At 38.1% G+C, this 16414-nt stretch overlaps 1 protein-coding gene across 1 annotated transcript in view; it reads left to right on the top strand.

Moving 5' to 3' along the window:
* LOC135108196 (glutamate receptor 1-like) overlaps positions 1-16414 on the top strand; it is an 80532-nt gene that overhangs the window by 16083 nt on the left and 48035 nt on the right. The window contains exon 4 of the mRNA XM_064018971.1: positions 2656-2811. Coding sequence (XP_063875041.1) covers positions 2656-2811 — 156 coding nt within the window. The remainder of the gene's footprint in view (positions 1-2655; positions 2812-16414) is intronic.

Here is a 16414-nt window from a genome sequence, read left to right as displayed (position 1 = left end):
CACACACACACACACACACACACACACACACACACACACACACACACACACACACGTCTCATCACAAAAGCTGCTTGCCCTCACTCTTCAGATCTATCCTGTTGTCAATTTCCTTAATTCAAAAACGTATTTCTATGGCCGGTAACATTAGTGTGCCTAGTTAGCATTAAATCAATATTATTTACTACAATACAGTTTCGTGTTTGATTGTAAAGGAAAAGAAAGTCAGACGAAGGACACTATCTTCAGAAGCCCTGCCCGAAATCCCTCACGCTTTTAGGCTAAGTGCGGTCAGACGTTCCGATAGCGCGCGCGCACACACACACACACACACACACACACACACACATACGCACACACACACACACACACACACACACACACACACACACACACACACACACACACACACACACACACACACACAGATCACCAAGCGGAAGCTTGGTGTCGAGCCTATTGGAACTTCAAGAACAATAAACCAGACGTGGTATGTTCAACGGAAACCAAAGTAAAGGAGGAAATCAAGATCAGACTTGCAAAGGAAGGTGGAGGAGAGACAGAAAAAGGAAAGGGAGAAGGAGGAGTGATGATATTGGTAAAAGAGGATATTGTTGTTCAGGAAGTGGAATATGGTGGTGGAATGGCAGAAACATGAGTGTTGGGATTAAGATCAAAGGAAGTGAAAAAAAGGAAAGTTATTGTGACGTACATACCACCAAAAACTAATGCATAGGAGACCAATAGATATAAAACTAGGCAACTACAAACAAGAAATAGCATAGAGGAAATGATAAGGAAAAGTAACAAAGTGCTCTTTGTAGGCAACTTCAACACTAATGGAATTAACTGGAAGGAGATGGAAGTGAAAGAAAATGTCGGGCCATGGAGTGAAGAACTTATGTATACCATGATGGTGACTACAGTGAGACCATGGGTGAACGAGCCTACAAGATGCAGAGGAGAAGTCCCAATATACAAAAGGGGAAAATAAAATGGAACCATTAGATTACAGACCAGGGTCACTAACAAGTATTGTAAGCAAGCTTCGTGAAATAGTAATTAAAGATAGATGGTACACTATTTAGAAGATCAAAAAATAATTACAAAAAAGTAATCTGGATTCAGGAAAGGGAGATCCTGTGTCACAAATCTACTGAGCTTCTATACGAGAGTAATAGATGGAGTGCAAGAGGGGGACGGATGGATTGATGCGTGCGGTATACCTGGATCTAAAAAAAAAAAAATAATAATAAAATAATAATAATAATAATAATAATAATAATAATAATAATAATTATTATTATTATTATAATAATAATAATAATAATAAAAATAATAATAATAATAATAATTTCATAAAGTTCCCCACAAGTCTTTTGTGGAAGCTAGAAAATGAAGGGGAACTAAGGGGAACAACATTGAGATGGATTTTACAAGAGATGGAAATGAGAACAGTAATCAGAGACACTAATTCAAATTGACGCGAAGTGACAAGTTGGGTACCACAAGGATCTGTGTTGCCTCCTGTTATGTTTCAAATATATGCAAATTATACGACAAAGGATCTAAATATTTATATAAACCTTTTTCGCTGATGATACAAAATAATGAAAATAATCAAGGATGAAAATAACTGCTACAAAAGGATAACTGTTACAAGATACTTGCATGGAGCCAAAGATGGAAACTAGAATTTAATGCCAGAAAATGCCACGTGGTGGAAATAGGAAGAGTAAAGAGAGACCTTCGTGGATTTACAAAATGGGAGGAGATATAATAATGGAAAGTAATGGAAAAAAGGATTTGGGAGTAATGATCCAGGACACACTATCACCTGAAGGGAACATAAACGAAATATTCGGCTCTACATACAGCTTGTTAAGAAACATTAGGATGGTGTTTAACTATTTAGATAAAGAAATGATGTATGAAATTATAGCAAGCATGATACGACCTAAATTGGGATGCGCATTAGTTAGTAGCTTGGGTTCCACATAGAAAAAAAAAGATATACGGTAATTGGAAAGAATACAGAGGATAGCGACAAAGATGGTAACAGAATTTGAAAGACCTAAGCTATGAAGAAAGACTTCAAGAGATGGGATTACCAATATTACAAGAGATAAGAGGAAGAGGAGACCTGATAACAATGTACAAATTAGCAAACAATATAGAAAGAATAGACATAAATGACTTGGTACCACAGATGGAAGAGGGAGAGAGACGGACATGGGAAGAAAAAAAAAAAAAGAGTGGATGTTCAAGCGACATCAAGAAATACAACTTCCTGTATCGAACTACTGAACTCTGGAATGTTTTGAAGGAAGAGGTGATTGTGGTAAACAGTGTACACATATTTAAAGAGAAACCAGATAAATATGGTTATAGAAACAGGACAAAATGAGCTTTGGCTCGTGCCCTGTACAATACAACCAGGTACACACACACACACACACACACACACACACACACACACAGAAAGGGAGAGAGAGAGAGAGATAGAGAGAGAGAGAGAGAGAGAGAGAGAGAGAGAGAGAGAGAGAGAGAGAGAGAGAGAGAGAGAGAGAGAGAGAGAGAGAGAGAGAGAGAGAGAGAGAGAGAGAGAGAGAGATGCTCTATTTAGTAATAAAACATGCTTTATTTTTTGTACAGGAAGCAGATGTAACAATGATGTTGATCATATCGATGGAGAGAGCCACTGCCTTTGAATTCAGTGACTTTCTTTACATCGAGGAGCACACGGCAGGCTACAAGCGACCAATAGTGGGATCGGACATAAGTGGTTTCATTAAGCCTTTTTCTCCTTGGGTTAGTGGTGCATACTCAGTTTATTTATTCCAGTAAATATACATTATGTGAGCAAAACTTACTTATTTATTGAGTACCAGCTAGAACTCATGAAACTGATTTTCATGAGTTCTTGCTGGTATACTCGTATATATATATATATATATATATATATATATATATATATATATATATATATATATATATATATATATATATATATATATATATATATATATATATATATATATATATATATATATATATATATATATATATATATATATATATATATATATATATATATTGTTTGTTTGTGTTCATCCTACGCATACTTGGAAGAGTTTGGAGCTGTAGAGGTTGGTAATTTAGCGATGGACAAGTCTCCTTAATGTAGAATCTCTCTAAGATAAGAAGGTGTCTTGTGTTAGCACACGTTGTAGTATGTATTAGTTTTGTCTTCTAATGGGCTGTCCACACCATAAAACATTGTTTGGGAACAATGTCTACAAACTGTTTCCAAACTAATTGGAAACAGCTTGGAAATATATTTTTTTATGGATGGATGTATGAATAGATGAATAGATAAATGTATGTATAGATGAAGGGATAGATGAAAGAGTGGACGAATGAGTGGATAGATAGATGAATGGTTGTATGTATGAATAAATAGATGGGTTAATGAATGAATAAATAGATGGGTGGATGAACTGGTGAGTGGATAGATGAATGAATAGATGGATAGATAGGTGGATAGTTGGATGGACAAATTACTGAAAGGATGAGTTGATGAGTGGATAATGAATGAATAGATAGACTGATATATGGATGGATGTATGAGTGGATAGATGGATGGATGCATGGATGGACGGAAAGATGGATGGGAAGATAGATAAATGTTGATAGATAGATGTATTTTTAATAGTCAAAGGTGCTGTGTACCTCTCACCTAACTCCTTTGACTATGGGGCCGTATTAACAAAGATTCTTAACTACAAAGGTTTGACTCAACCCAACTGTTTTGTTTAGAGTTGTGCTTAACTTCCCAAGTCGTGCTGAGTCTAGGTCTTAAATTTAAGACAGGTAGCTTAACTTTAAGAGTTACGCTAAGACTAAGTTAAATTTACCAAACAAAGATGGCCGAGCCCGCCACCTTAAGAATTATCCGCCCTGTAAGGATGTTCCCGATGAACTGAGTGACTCTGAATTGTTGGACATATATGAACTAGACCTGCAGGAATGTTGTTTGCGACAGATTTGGCGGGAGATGCCTTGGAGAGGAGTGATGCTTGTAATCAAAATAATAATTACAATGTTATTTTAGCCAATGGGAAATGCAGCTCTGCAGCAATGATGACCTTGTGTCTTCCTGTGTCCTGTTGTTGGCGTGTCTCATTTAACTTTTTAGCAGTGAAGCCCCATGCAGCTTTTCTTGTGCTGCTGAAAGAGCGATGCCCTTCAGGCTACATCTTTCCTCATAATACTGACTGGACGTGGAAGGAAACTCTCGCCATCAGTCCTGCTGAGTTTTCTTTATTGGCTTTTTCGGCCTTAGGGGGTTATCATCTCCTCCATACTAAAAGAAAAGGGCAAGGAAAGGATGCCCAGCTGAGTGGGAGTGGCGGGGCAACGCTGGCTCAAGTACGTAAACACTGAGACAAAATACACGCACCTTGCGCATGATCTATTCATTTTTTTGTTATCTAACTCCAAAAATGAAAAAAAAAAATAAATGCACTATTAACTCGAGATTGAGAAATATAAGATCATATTGCTTTGCTCTCTCACCATTTCATACTGGGGATTAAGAGTTCGTCTAAGCACAACTTTAAACACGCTTAGGAGATAAGGACAAGTCTAAGCAGAAGGCTGAGACGAGCTCTGAGAATCTTTGTTAAAACGGTCCCTTAATACTTAACTTCCAAAGTGTTGCACATCCTGACTCTGTCCTCTTGAGCTTAAATATCCAATCTTGAAGATTTCAATGTTCACTACCAGCTTTGGTTTTCCTCTCCCTTCACTGACCAATATAGTGAACTAACTTAATTAACTTATCTTCCACAACCTAAAGCAAGTAGTGCAACACCATACGCGTATTCCTGACCGTCTTTGAAGATAAGAAACTTCTAATCCTTCTGCTTATGCTGCTATAACACTCTGTCTTCTCCGTTGGGTTCCTCCGATCACAACCTCATACCTGTATCTTGTCCTATTGCTCCAATCCCTCTGGCGTTTTGCTGCTACTAATTTGGGGTACCTGAGGAGGTATTATTCTGATTTTCTTTGGAATGGGTAGTTTTTTCTCTCTCTCTCTCTCTCTCTCTCTCTCTCTCTCTCTCTCTCTCTCTCTCTCTCTCTCTCTCTCTCTCTCTCTCTCTCTCTCTCTCTCTCTCTCTTTATCTCTCTCTCTCTCTCTCTCTCTCTCTCTCTCTCTCTCTCTCTCTCTCTCTCTCTCTCTCTCTCTCTCTCTCTCTCTCTCTCTCTCTCTCTCTCTCTCTCTCTCTCTGTCTAACTCTTTCCTTAATTTTCCGTATTATTTTCAAGAACAGATTGCATCCGGTATCAGACAGATGTGAATGATTATTTGCTTCTCCTTGAATAATTTATTCTTCTGATTTCATTTGGCCTCCACAACTTCTTTCACATAACTTATATGTTACATCGTCTTTGTGTTTCTCAATGGTGTAGGCATAGCAATCAAGCAAGTTTGCTTCCTCCTCTTGTCGTTGATATGATTTCCATGAGAGAGAGAGAGAGAGAGAGAGAGAGAGAGAGAGAGAGAGAGAGAGAGAGAGAGAGAGAGAGAGAGAGAGAGAGAGAGAGAGAGAGAGAGAGAGAGGAGAGAGAGAGAGAGAGAGAAAGAAAAAAATGAAATAATTAATATATATATATATATATATATATATATATATATATATATATATATATATATATATATATATATATATATATATATATTATAATATATATATATATATATATATATATATATATATATATATATATATCAGATGTCTGAGATCAGAGATCCACGGATGCAGATGTATGTATGGAGGTCATGTACATATTTTGTGAATGCTGATGGGGATGTGGGTAAAAGTTTGTAGCCAAACAGGGGATGCAAACAGGGATGTGATAATTTTGAAGGTGAAAGGAAAATAAAAAATCTGTCATTTTGGTAGCAATTTATTGTTTCCTTTTGACATACAGAACGAAATTTGGCTTGAAAAGTAATTTCAAATACCTCCTACCTGAATCAAAATGAGTTTAGAATTTAAATAATCTGAGGATTCTTAACATAATTGGCATTCATTAACATCTTACTGTTTCAAGCTTCATATGTACTATAATGTACAACAATATACTACTTATAAGTAGCCCAAAGCCGTCATATCCTTCTTGTTGTTCCTTTCCGGCAGTTGCTGGTTTTCTTCTTGTGCTTTAATGTAACTTTCTAGCTTTTTGTGACTGTAAACATGGCCTGCGCCTTCAGTGACCATTTTAATATATCTCTCAACGTTTTGTGTGTGTGTGTGTGTGTGTGTGTGTGTGTGTGTGTGTGTGTGTGTGTGTGTGTGTGTGTGTGTGTGTGTGTGTGTGTGTGTGTGTGTGTGTGAAGGTCACTTTGGTACTTGCATTATCATGTCTTTGAAGTTTTTTATTTTATTTTATTATTTATTTATTTATTTTTAGTAAATGATTTTGTCAGTGGTGGTCCCAACACTTCAGCAATCAAATTTAGCAAGTCAGACAGTTTGTTGACATCTACATTTAATTGGACAACTTTTCTTTGAATAAATAAGCAGTCTTCCAACTGGTCATAGTCAGATGGGATACCTCTAGTTCTTAGGATGATTTCTATAGCTTCAGCAGGAAGTTTTGAACATTGGTTGGAAAGCATGGCTTGCAACACTGCTTCTGATCGAGCATACCAGGTGGACCTCCTCACCATAGGTAATACGATATCTCTCACCAGCTTTATGTTCTTACAAGCTTGCAATTGAAACAACGGGTGATTGGGACCATCGACCCACTTAGGGTTGAACCTCGCATTAAACCAGATGGGAATATAAATACCAATAATATAATTAACATTTAGCTTTAAAGTTTTCAGTGCTTGCCCCTTCAGTTCGTGTTTAAAAATCCAGTTCAGCATCTCCTAACCATAATTACAAGATTTTGCAATTTTCAAGATTAATGTATTTTAAAATTTATTAAACAAATGTTAATACTGAGAATGCAGCGTGGCTCATAAACATCATAATACAAAGGAAGTTAAATAAGAAAACCTTACAAATGTCGTATTTAAAATACAGAAAAAAATAAATAAATGAATTATTTGCTGGAAACTTGTAAAAACATGAGCAATGATAAGGCAGATTCTAATAAAACTTACCATGAACGAGTGAATAAGACTCCATCCTACAATGTTAAAGGAAGTGAATCCATAACTAATTATAGCCCAGTGAATAAACCCAAAATAAGTTAGGAGAACCCTGAAACAATAGGTACACCATAGTGAATAAGAGGGCAGAGGCACCACCCTATACTAATAAGAGGACAGGAGTAAGACCTAAAACTCCAACACATAAGAGATGTGCGTTTTACTTTGAACAACATAATTCAGTACACTGTGGTAAATAGTAGGGGTAGAAATGAGTATAAATAGACTAGAGGAGTTAGGAAGGTGCACACTATGGTTAAGTGAGTCACACCATATAAAAGACTGTAAATATAAAACTAATATGCATATGTACCCTATTTGTAAGAAAGGTGTACATCATGTTGCTCTATGTGAGATAATAGAGTATGAAACTAAAATAACGCCCTCACATGATAAGACCAATAATAACCAATAATATCTCTCCTGCAGCAGTTCCAATAGCAGAAGCAGAAATCAGTAGTCAAAGATGACTAATGAAGGCCAAGGTGCTGTTTGACACAGGAGCGCAGAAAAGCTTTTTAAGTAAGAAAACCGTAACAGCTTTAAACCTGCCAATAAAAGGACAAGCTCAATTAAAAAGTTTCAGATTTCCTAACTAATAATAATAACCAAACTTATGACCTATGGTCTGACCATTTTGAATTGATCGTTTAGGCGTTGTACTTTCCGGGGATTCACCGACATGCAGTTCTGCCACACATATACCAAAACACACCTCATGTCAGTTACTTCTTACCTCAAAATTAAATGCTATTGCAGTATATATACCATGTGATGCTCTAAAAAAAGGCAAGTTAGTGTAATATATGTTTTTTTTTTCTTTTTTAATAATACTTACATTGTTTTTTTTTTTTTTTGCAAACACCACAGTACTTGACAACGTTTCCTCCAGGCGTTGTCGCGTCTCCATGGGTGACCTAGTGAAGTCACACGGTCAGAGTGACATAAGTAATCTTGTATCAGATAGTTGTTTGGTGTGGTATTAATTAACTCTGGAAAGATCTGGTAATAAATGGATACCGCTGTTCTATAAGATCACTGGTTGCTTGACGTATTGAATATTGCTGGAGATGATGGTGACAGGATAGATGATGGTGGCTGGCTGCTTCTCTGATGGATATTGTTGATAGCGTGGAGGTTGGTTGGATTATGATTGACTGTGTGAGTAAAATAACACAAGTCGATAAGGTTTCTTCTTGATTTAATGATGGACAGAGATCAGAGATGTACACGTGTGATACCGAAACACAGATTACGACGGACGTGACGATGCTTGATTCTCTCTCTCTGAAGACTGACTGTCTCTGAACTGATCTCTCTCTCTGAACTGATCTGAACTCTGGACTGATTGTGAATTGATGATCTAATTACGCGTACAGGCTCTATTTATGTGAAATGAAGTGGATCAGGATTCAGAATCTGATATGAAGAAATGGCAATCAGGTGCCCGTAAAAAGGGTGAAGGAGCCAATGACAGATCTTATTCTGGCCAATGACCTGGGAGGAAGACAGGAAGGCGAAGCAGGTGTTTTCCTTGAAGACTGGCAGGAATGTAAGGAAGGTGTGGTGTTCCCTTGAGAGGGCGATAGGGAAGAGAAAAGGTTAAAATAGACTGAGCCTAGCCACGTGAGTATGAAATATATGAACGATGAGTATATATATATATATATATATATATATATATATATATATATATATATATATATATATATATATATATATATATATATATATATATATATATATATATATATATATATAAAAAATATTTTTTTATGACTGATGCGACTGATACAATCCATGGTCACTTCCTCTCGTACCGCCAGCCAGGATTGAAGCTACCTCTTCCTGCTCGCTCTCGTCATCTCCACAGCCGAGAAAAAAAGCTTATTTACTCAGTAAATAAGTATTTTTTGGAAGGAAAGGCTAATATGGGGTCATTACTTGACCCCTCAAAAGCGATGGTGGTGGTGTGGAAAAAAGTCGTAAATACTGTATAAAAATATATCATAATTTAAGAGAAATATCATATCTAAAAGGAAACTTATCACATTTAAACGAAATTCACGAGAGAGAGAGAGAGAGAGAGAGAGAGAGAGAGAGAGAGAGAGAGAGAGAGAGAGAGAGAGAGAGAGAGAGAGAGAGAGAGAGAGAGAGAGAGAGAGAGAGAGAGAGAGAGAGAGAGAGAGAGAGAGAGAGAGAGAGAGAGAGAGAGAGAGAGAGAGAGAGAGAGAGAGAGAGAGAGAGAGAGAGAGAGAGAGAGAGAGAGAGAGAGAGAGAGAGAGAGAGAGAGAGAGAGAGAGAGAGAGAGAGAGAGAGAGAGAGAGAGAGAGAGAGAGAGAGAGAGAGAGAGAGAGAGAGAGAGAGAGAGAGAGAGAGAGAGAGAGAGAGAGAGAGAGAGAGAGAGAGAGAGAGAGAGAGAGAGAGAGAGAGAGAGAGAGAGAGAGAGAGAGAGAGAGAGAGAGAGAGAGAGAGAGAGAGAGAGAGAGAGAGAGAGAGAGAGAGAGAGAGAGAGAGAGAGAGAGAGAGAGAGAGAGAGAGTGGTGGTGGGTATGGGGGACAGCTTGATTGACTGACAAAGGAGATTTTTTTTTTCAAATTCTAATGATTCATAGGCAAGTATAGATCTCTGATAGAAATAAATTTGCATGAAGTGTAGATCGTATATGCAAACACACACACACACACACACACACACACACACACACACACACACACACACACACACACACACACACACACAGAGAGACACAGGTGCTGTGTGGGGAGCAAGATTATAAGCGGCATGTAGGCTCTTATCTGATAATTGGCCCAATACAAGGTTTGGCAGCGCCATAAGCCGGGGAATCCCCTGAAAGGACACTGCCTAAATGCACAATTCAAAAATGGTCATACCATAGTACGACCCATCATCAAATCAAGCAAATTTAAAACAAAGATAACATTGGTGGTGATTTCAGACATGAACACCAATTTAACCATCAAGGGTTATAAAAAACTGCCAATGTTCTTACAACAAAAGCTATAAAATTAGCAAATCAAAATATAGCATCAGATGAGGTGGGACAAATTCATATAATAATATGTTCAAATTATTAAGGGAAATTTGTAGGGAAAACCTTAAAGAAATATGGTGTTCTAATGCTGACAACAACTGGCAGTAACTTACATAAGAACATAAGAACATAAGAAATAAGGGAAGCTGCAAGAAGCGACCAGGCTTACACGTGGCAGTCCCTGTATGAAACACACCTACCTATTTCCATCTGCTATCCCCATCCATAAACTTGTCTAATCTTCTCTTAAAGCTCTCTAGTGTCCTAGCACTAGCTACATGATTACTGAGTCCGTTCCATTCATCTACCACTCTATTTGAGAACCAATTTTTTCCTATCTCCTTCCTAAACCTAAATTTTTCAAGCTTGAACCCGTTATTTCTTGTTCTACCCTGGTTGCTGATCCTAAGAATTTTGCTTACATCTCCCTTGTTATAACCCTTATACCACTTAAAGACTTCTATCAGGTCCCCTCTTAACCTACGTCTCTCTAAAGAATGTAAATTTAACAGCTTCAACCTCGTCTCGTAAGGGATACTCCTCATCCCCTGTATCCTTTTAGTCATTCTCCTCTGTACTGATTCTAATAGACCTATATCTTTCCTGTAATGTGGGGACCAGAACTGCACCGCGTAGTCTAGATGAGGTCTGACCAGCGCCAAGTATAACTTTAATATTACTCCCGGCCTTCTACTTTTAACACTCCTAAAAATGAATCCTAGTACCCTATTTGCCTTGTTTCTGGCTTCTATGCATTGTTTCCCTAGACGGAGTTCAGAGCTAACTATAACTCCTAAATCTTTCTCGTACCCTGTACCTACCAGAGTTTGGTTGTCTAATGTGTACCTATTGTGTGGGTTTCCTCTACCTACGCTAAGCACTTTGCATTTATTTATATTGAACTGCATTTGCCATCTATCCGTCCATTCATTCATTCTATCTAAGTCTGCCTGCAAGGCGATGGCATCCGATTCTGACCTAATTAATCTACCTATCTTTGTGTCATCCGCAAATTTACTAACATCACTACTAATTCCACTATCCAAGTCGTTCATATACATTAGAAATAACAATGGTCCTAATACTGATCCCTGTGGCACCCCACTAATTACATGACCCCCTCGGATTTCGAGCCGTTTATAACCACTCTCTGTCGCCTGTCACTAAGCCATGACCCTATCCAGCCTAACACCTTCCCATCTATCCCGTGTGCCCTAACCTTTCTCAGGAGCCTTTGATGGGGTACCTTGTCAAATGCTTTACTAAAGTCCAGATATAAGATATCATAACTATCACCATTATCTACTGCCTCGTACACCTTACTGTAAAAACTTAACAAGTTTGTCAGGCAAGACTTCCCCTTCGTGAAGCCATGCTGTGACTGATTGATCAAGTTATGTTTGTCTAAATGTTCCCTAATGTTCCTCGCTATTATTGACTCTAACATTTTACCTACAACTGAAGTTAAGCTGACAGGTCTATAATTAGACGCTAAAGTTTTATCTCCTTTCTTAAAGATGGGTACTACATTAGCCTGCCTCCACATTACTGGTACCTCACCCGACTCCAGTGATTTCCTAAAGACAGAAACTAACGGCTCACTAATAATCTCTTTACATTCCTTAAGTACTCTGGGGTATATTTCATCAGGTCCTGGTGACTTGAACTTTTTTAGCCTATCTATCTCCTGTTCCACTATTTCCCTAGTTATGGAAATAACTGTCAGCTTCTCATTCTCATCTGCTCTAAACACCTGTTCACTATCTGGCATATCCTGCATGTTTTCCTGGGTGAAGACAGTTAAAAAATAATCATTCAGAAGTTTACTAATCTCCTCCCCAGAACTAACCAGCTCCCCATCTGCTGCCTTTAATGGACCTACAGTATCCTTATTCTTCGTCCTGTATACCTGATAAAATCCCTTGGGGTCCGTCTTCGCCTGGCTGGTTACCTTTGATTCATAATTGTCCTTAGCTTTCCTCGTTAACTTCCTGACTGTTCTAACTAATTCATTATATTGTGTCCTTAAAACTTCCTCACCTGCCCTCAATCTCTTATATATACTTCTTTTACGCCCTATATAATGCTTTAACCTTGATGGCTGAACCACTGTTAACTGCTAAAGGAGTAGTACCAACTCACAGAGCAGACCCCATCTTTGTGACACCAATCCAGTCATTAGTAGTAACTCATAGAGGAGCTCAAATTATCCCTAATGAGCTGTGTGACATGAAAAAAGAAAGGAATGAACCTATACATAAGTTGTGGAACTTATACACTACGGGTATAAATTCTAACGCTCCATATTTCAAAGAGCAAGTGACCCAAGATTATTTTAATAAAACTGTAGAATACAAAGTACTGGATCAGATTACCTTGAAAAATAAATTCACCATCTTTACCAGCCAATTATATTAATTAAACAATTTGTGGACTAAACTAAAGAAAAAATAAGCTAATGATGGAACAATATGATAATATTATAAAAAATCAAACCGCAAGTAACTTCATAAAGAGTAGAGGAACCAGTAAATTATAAAACATCATATGGTTGAAGATTGAACCACTGTTACCTGCTAAAGTTGTAATACCAACTTACAGAGCAGACCCCATCTTTGTGACACCAATCATCATGTGGTAAAAAAAAGACTTTGTCACAACCTCTGTAAGAGTGGTTTTCAATTGTAGGTAAGAAGAACACAGAAACTTTACAAAATTCTTATGGCCAAGAGACCCGAACGACGAGAATAGTCCCTTGGATGTGTACATTTTTGTCTGTTCTCTTTGACTCATGTTCCGGTTCATATTTGTTATGTTCAACCTTAAATAATTTTGACAAAGCTGGTTCTGCTGAAATAAGTCGTGCATTTTATATGGGCAATTTACAAATAACAGTAAACACAGAGGAAGAACGGGTGACTTTATAAGAAAAGGCAACAAAGAATGTTTAGCTGGTAACATGCCTCTGCAGAGTTGGAATAACAACTCAATAATTTTACAAAATCCCCTAATGGAACGTTACCCGTGAGGCAAAATTTACTGGACATGGAATGGAATGTGAAAGGTGATAGAATAAGCCTACACCAGCCTCAATACCATGCAAAAATAAATAAATAAATAAATAAATAAATAAATAAATAAAATAAATAAATAAATAAATAAATAAATAAATAAATAAAATAAAATAAATTAATTAATTAATAAATGGAAAAAATAAGAGATGCTTAGAAAGCCAAATCTCTCTCTTATTTGATGCCCATAACAATAAGAGGGAAAATGTTAATACAAGAAGCCTGGAAGGAGAAAATTAGTTGTTATACCATCGTCCCAGAATATTAGTCATTTGAATAGGATAGAATAAAGGAGAATTCCATTGCATGTACTGAAGTCTCTATCCCTAGACAAGTCGAGCTAAATCATAATGACAATATACAACTTCACATCTCCTGTGACGTTTCCGCAAAGGTATATGGTGTAGCAGCCTACTCAGTCACAGATAATCATAGTGTCAAAATCGATGAAAACCCGAATTTTGACTCAGTTAGAAATGGATACTCAATTAGCAACATATATAGTGGAAACAACCACAAAAGATCAGCCTGGGACCAAAGTGATTAACCCACTCTTTAGGCAAGTAGCAATATGGGCTGACAGTGAAATCTGCCTTCACTGGATTAATAAAAATAAATAAATAAATAAATAAATCCGTATATGAAAAAAAAAATAGGACACAAAATAGTTAACACAAGGTGAATTGTAGTACCGCCATATTTCTACCAAAGAAAACCCGGCCGATCTCTTAACGATGGGGTATAACATTCTCCAGATGATTCCACGGGCCTAATTGGCTAACCCAGAAACAAAAATTGGCCCATTCAAAAGGTATATAAAGAGGTAGCAGTTAATTTGGTAGAAGCTCAAATTCAGGCCAACTATCCACCTAATCTAGCCATCAATATTAAGAAATACACATCATTCAACAAGTTAATTAATGTAACGAAAAGAGTATTTCAGTTCATCACTCAGAAGTCAGGTAAAGGAATACCAGATACCCTAAAATTTTGGATCAAACAACAACATGAATTCTTTGTAGATATCCATGAGGCACTAGGTGAAGAATCCAAAATTAAGATTAATAAAGAATCTTGGGCTATACTTGGATGAAGAACAAATCATAAGGTGCCGAGGTAAAATGAAATATGCCGAACTACTATATGAAACAAAGTACCCTATCCTGCTATCAAATGAGAGTCACATCACCAAACTAATTTATGTAGGAAGGACACTGGCCAAGGGCAACAAAAATCTAATAAAAAAAATGCCCACTGAAATGCCAGTCCCATAAAAGGGTCAAAGCAGTGGTCAAAAATTAATGGATAAGTGTCTTGAAACCTCCCTCTTGAAGGAATTCAAGTCATAGGAAGGTGGAAATACAGAAGCAGGCAGGGAGTTCCAGAGTTTACCAGAGAAAGGGATGAATGATTGAGAATACTGGTTAACTCTTGCGTTAGAGAGGTGGACAGAATAGGGGTGAGAGAAAGAAGAAAGTCTTGTGCAGCGAGGGCGCGGAAGGAGGGGAGGCATGCAGTTAGCAAGATCAGAAGAGCAGTTAGCATGAAAATAGCGGTAGAAGACAGCTAGAGATGCAACATTGCGGCGGTGAGAGAGAGGCTGAAGACAGTCAGTTAGAGAAGAGGACTTGATGAGACGAAAAGCTTTTGATTCCACCCTGTCTAAAAGAGCAGTATGAGTGGAACCCCCCCAGACATGTGAAGCATACTCCATACATGGACGGATAAGGCCCTTGTACAGAGTTAGCAGCTGGGGGGGTGAGAAAAACTGGCGGAGACGTCTCAGAACACCTAACTTCATAGAAGCTGTTTTAGCTAGAGATGAGATGTGAAGTTTCCAGTTCAGATTATAAGTAAAGGACAGACCGAGGATGTTCAGTGTAGAAGAGGGGGACAGTTGAGTGTCACTGAAGAAAAGGGGATAGTTGTCTGGAAGGTTGTGTCAAGTTGATGGATGGAGGAATTGAGTTTTTGAGGCACTGAACAATACCAAGTTTGCTCTGCCCCAATCAGAAATTTTAGAAAGATCAGAAGTCAGGCGTTCTGTGGCTTCCCTGCATGATATGTTTACCTCCTGAAGGGTTGGACGTCTATGAAAAGACGTGGAAAAGTGCAGGGTGGTATCATCAGCGTAGGGGTGGATAGGACAAGAAGTTTGGTTTAGAAGATCATTAATGAATAATAAGAAGAGAGTGGGTGACAGGACAGAACCCTGAGGAACACCACTGTTAATAGATTTAGGAGAAGAACAGTGACCGTCTACCACAGCAGCAATAGAACGGTCAGAAAGGAAACTTGAGATAAAGTAACCGAGAGAAGGATAGAAACCGTAGGAGGGTAGTTTGGAAATCAAAGCTTTGTGCCAGACTCTATCAAAAGCTTTTGATATGTCCAAGGCAACAGCAAAAGTTTCACCAAAATCTCTAAAAGAGGATGACCAAGACTCAGTAAGGAAAGCCAGAAGATCACCAGTAGAGCGGCCTTGACGGAACCCATACTGGCAATCAGATAGAAGGTTGTGAAGTGATAGATGTTTAAGAATCTTCCTGTTGGGGATAGATTCAAAAACTTTAGATAGGCAGGAAATTAAAGCAATAGGACGTTAGTTTGAGAGATTAGAACGGTCACCCTTTTTAGGAACAGGTTGAACGTAGGCAAACTTCCAGCAAGAAGGAAAGGTAGATGTTGACAGACAGAGCTGAAAGAGTTTGACTAGGCAAGGTGCAAGCACGGAGGCACAGTTTCGGAGAACAATAGGAGGGACCCCATCAGGTCCATAAGCCTTTGGAGGGTTTAGGCCAGCGACGGCATGGAAAACATCATTGCGAAGAATTTTAATAGGAGGCATGAAGTAGTCGGAGGGTGGGGGAGAGGGAGGAACAAGCCCAGAATCGTCCAAGGTAGAGTTTTTAGCAAAGTTTTGAGCAAAGAGCTCAGCTTTAGAAATAGATGTGATAGCAGTGGTGCCATCTCGTTGAAGTAGAGGAGGGAAAGAAGAAGAAGCAAAATTATTGGAGATATTTTTGGCTAGATGCCAGAAATCACGAGGGGAA

Source organism: Scylla paramamosain, chromosome 16 (genome assembly GCF_035594125.1).
Source record: "Scylla paramamosain isolate STU-SP2022 chromosome 16, ASM3559412v1, whole genome shotgun sequence".
NCBI classification, from domain to species: Eukaryota; Metazoa; Arthropoda; class Malacostraca; order Decapoda; family Portunidae; genus Scylla; species Scylla paramamosain.
The sequence above is the reverse complement of the archived record's forward strand: the minus strand, read 5'-3'. Positions and strand labels throughout refer to the sequence as shown.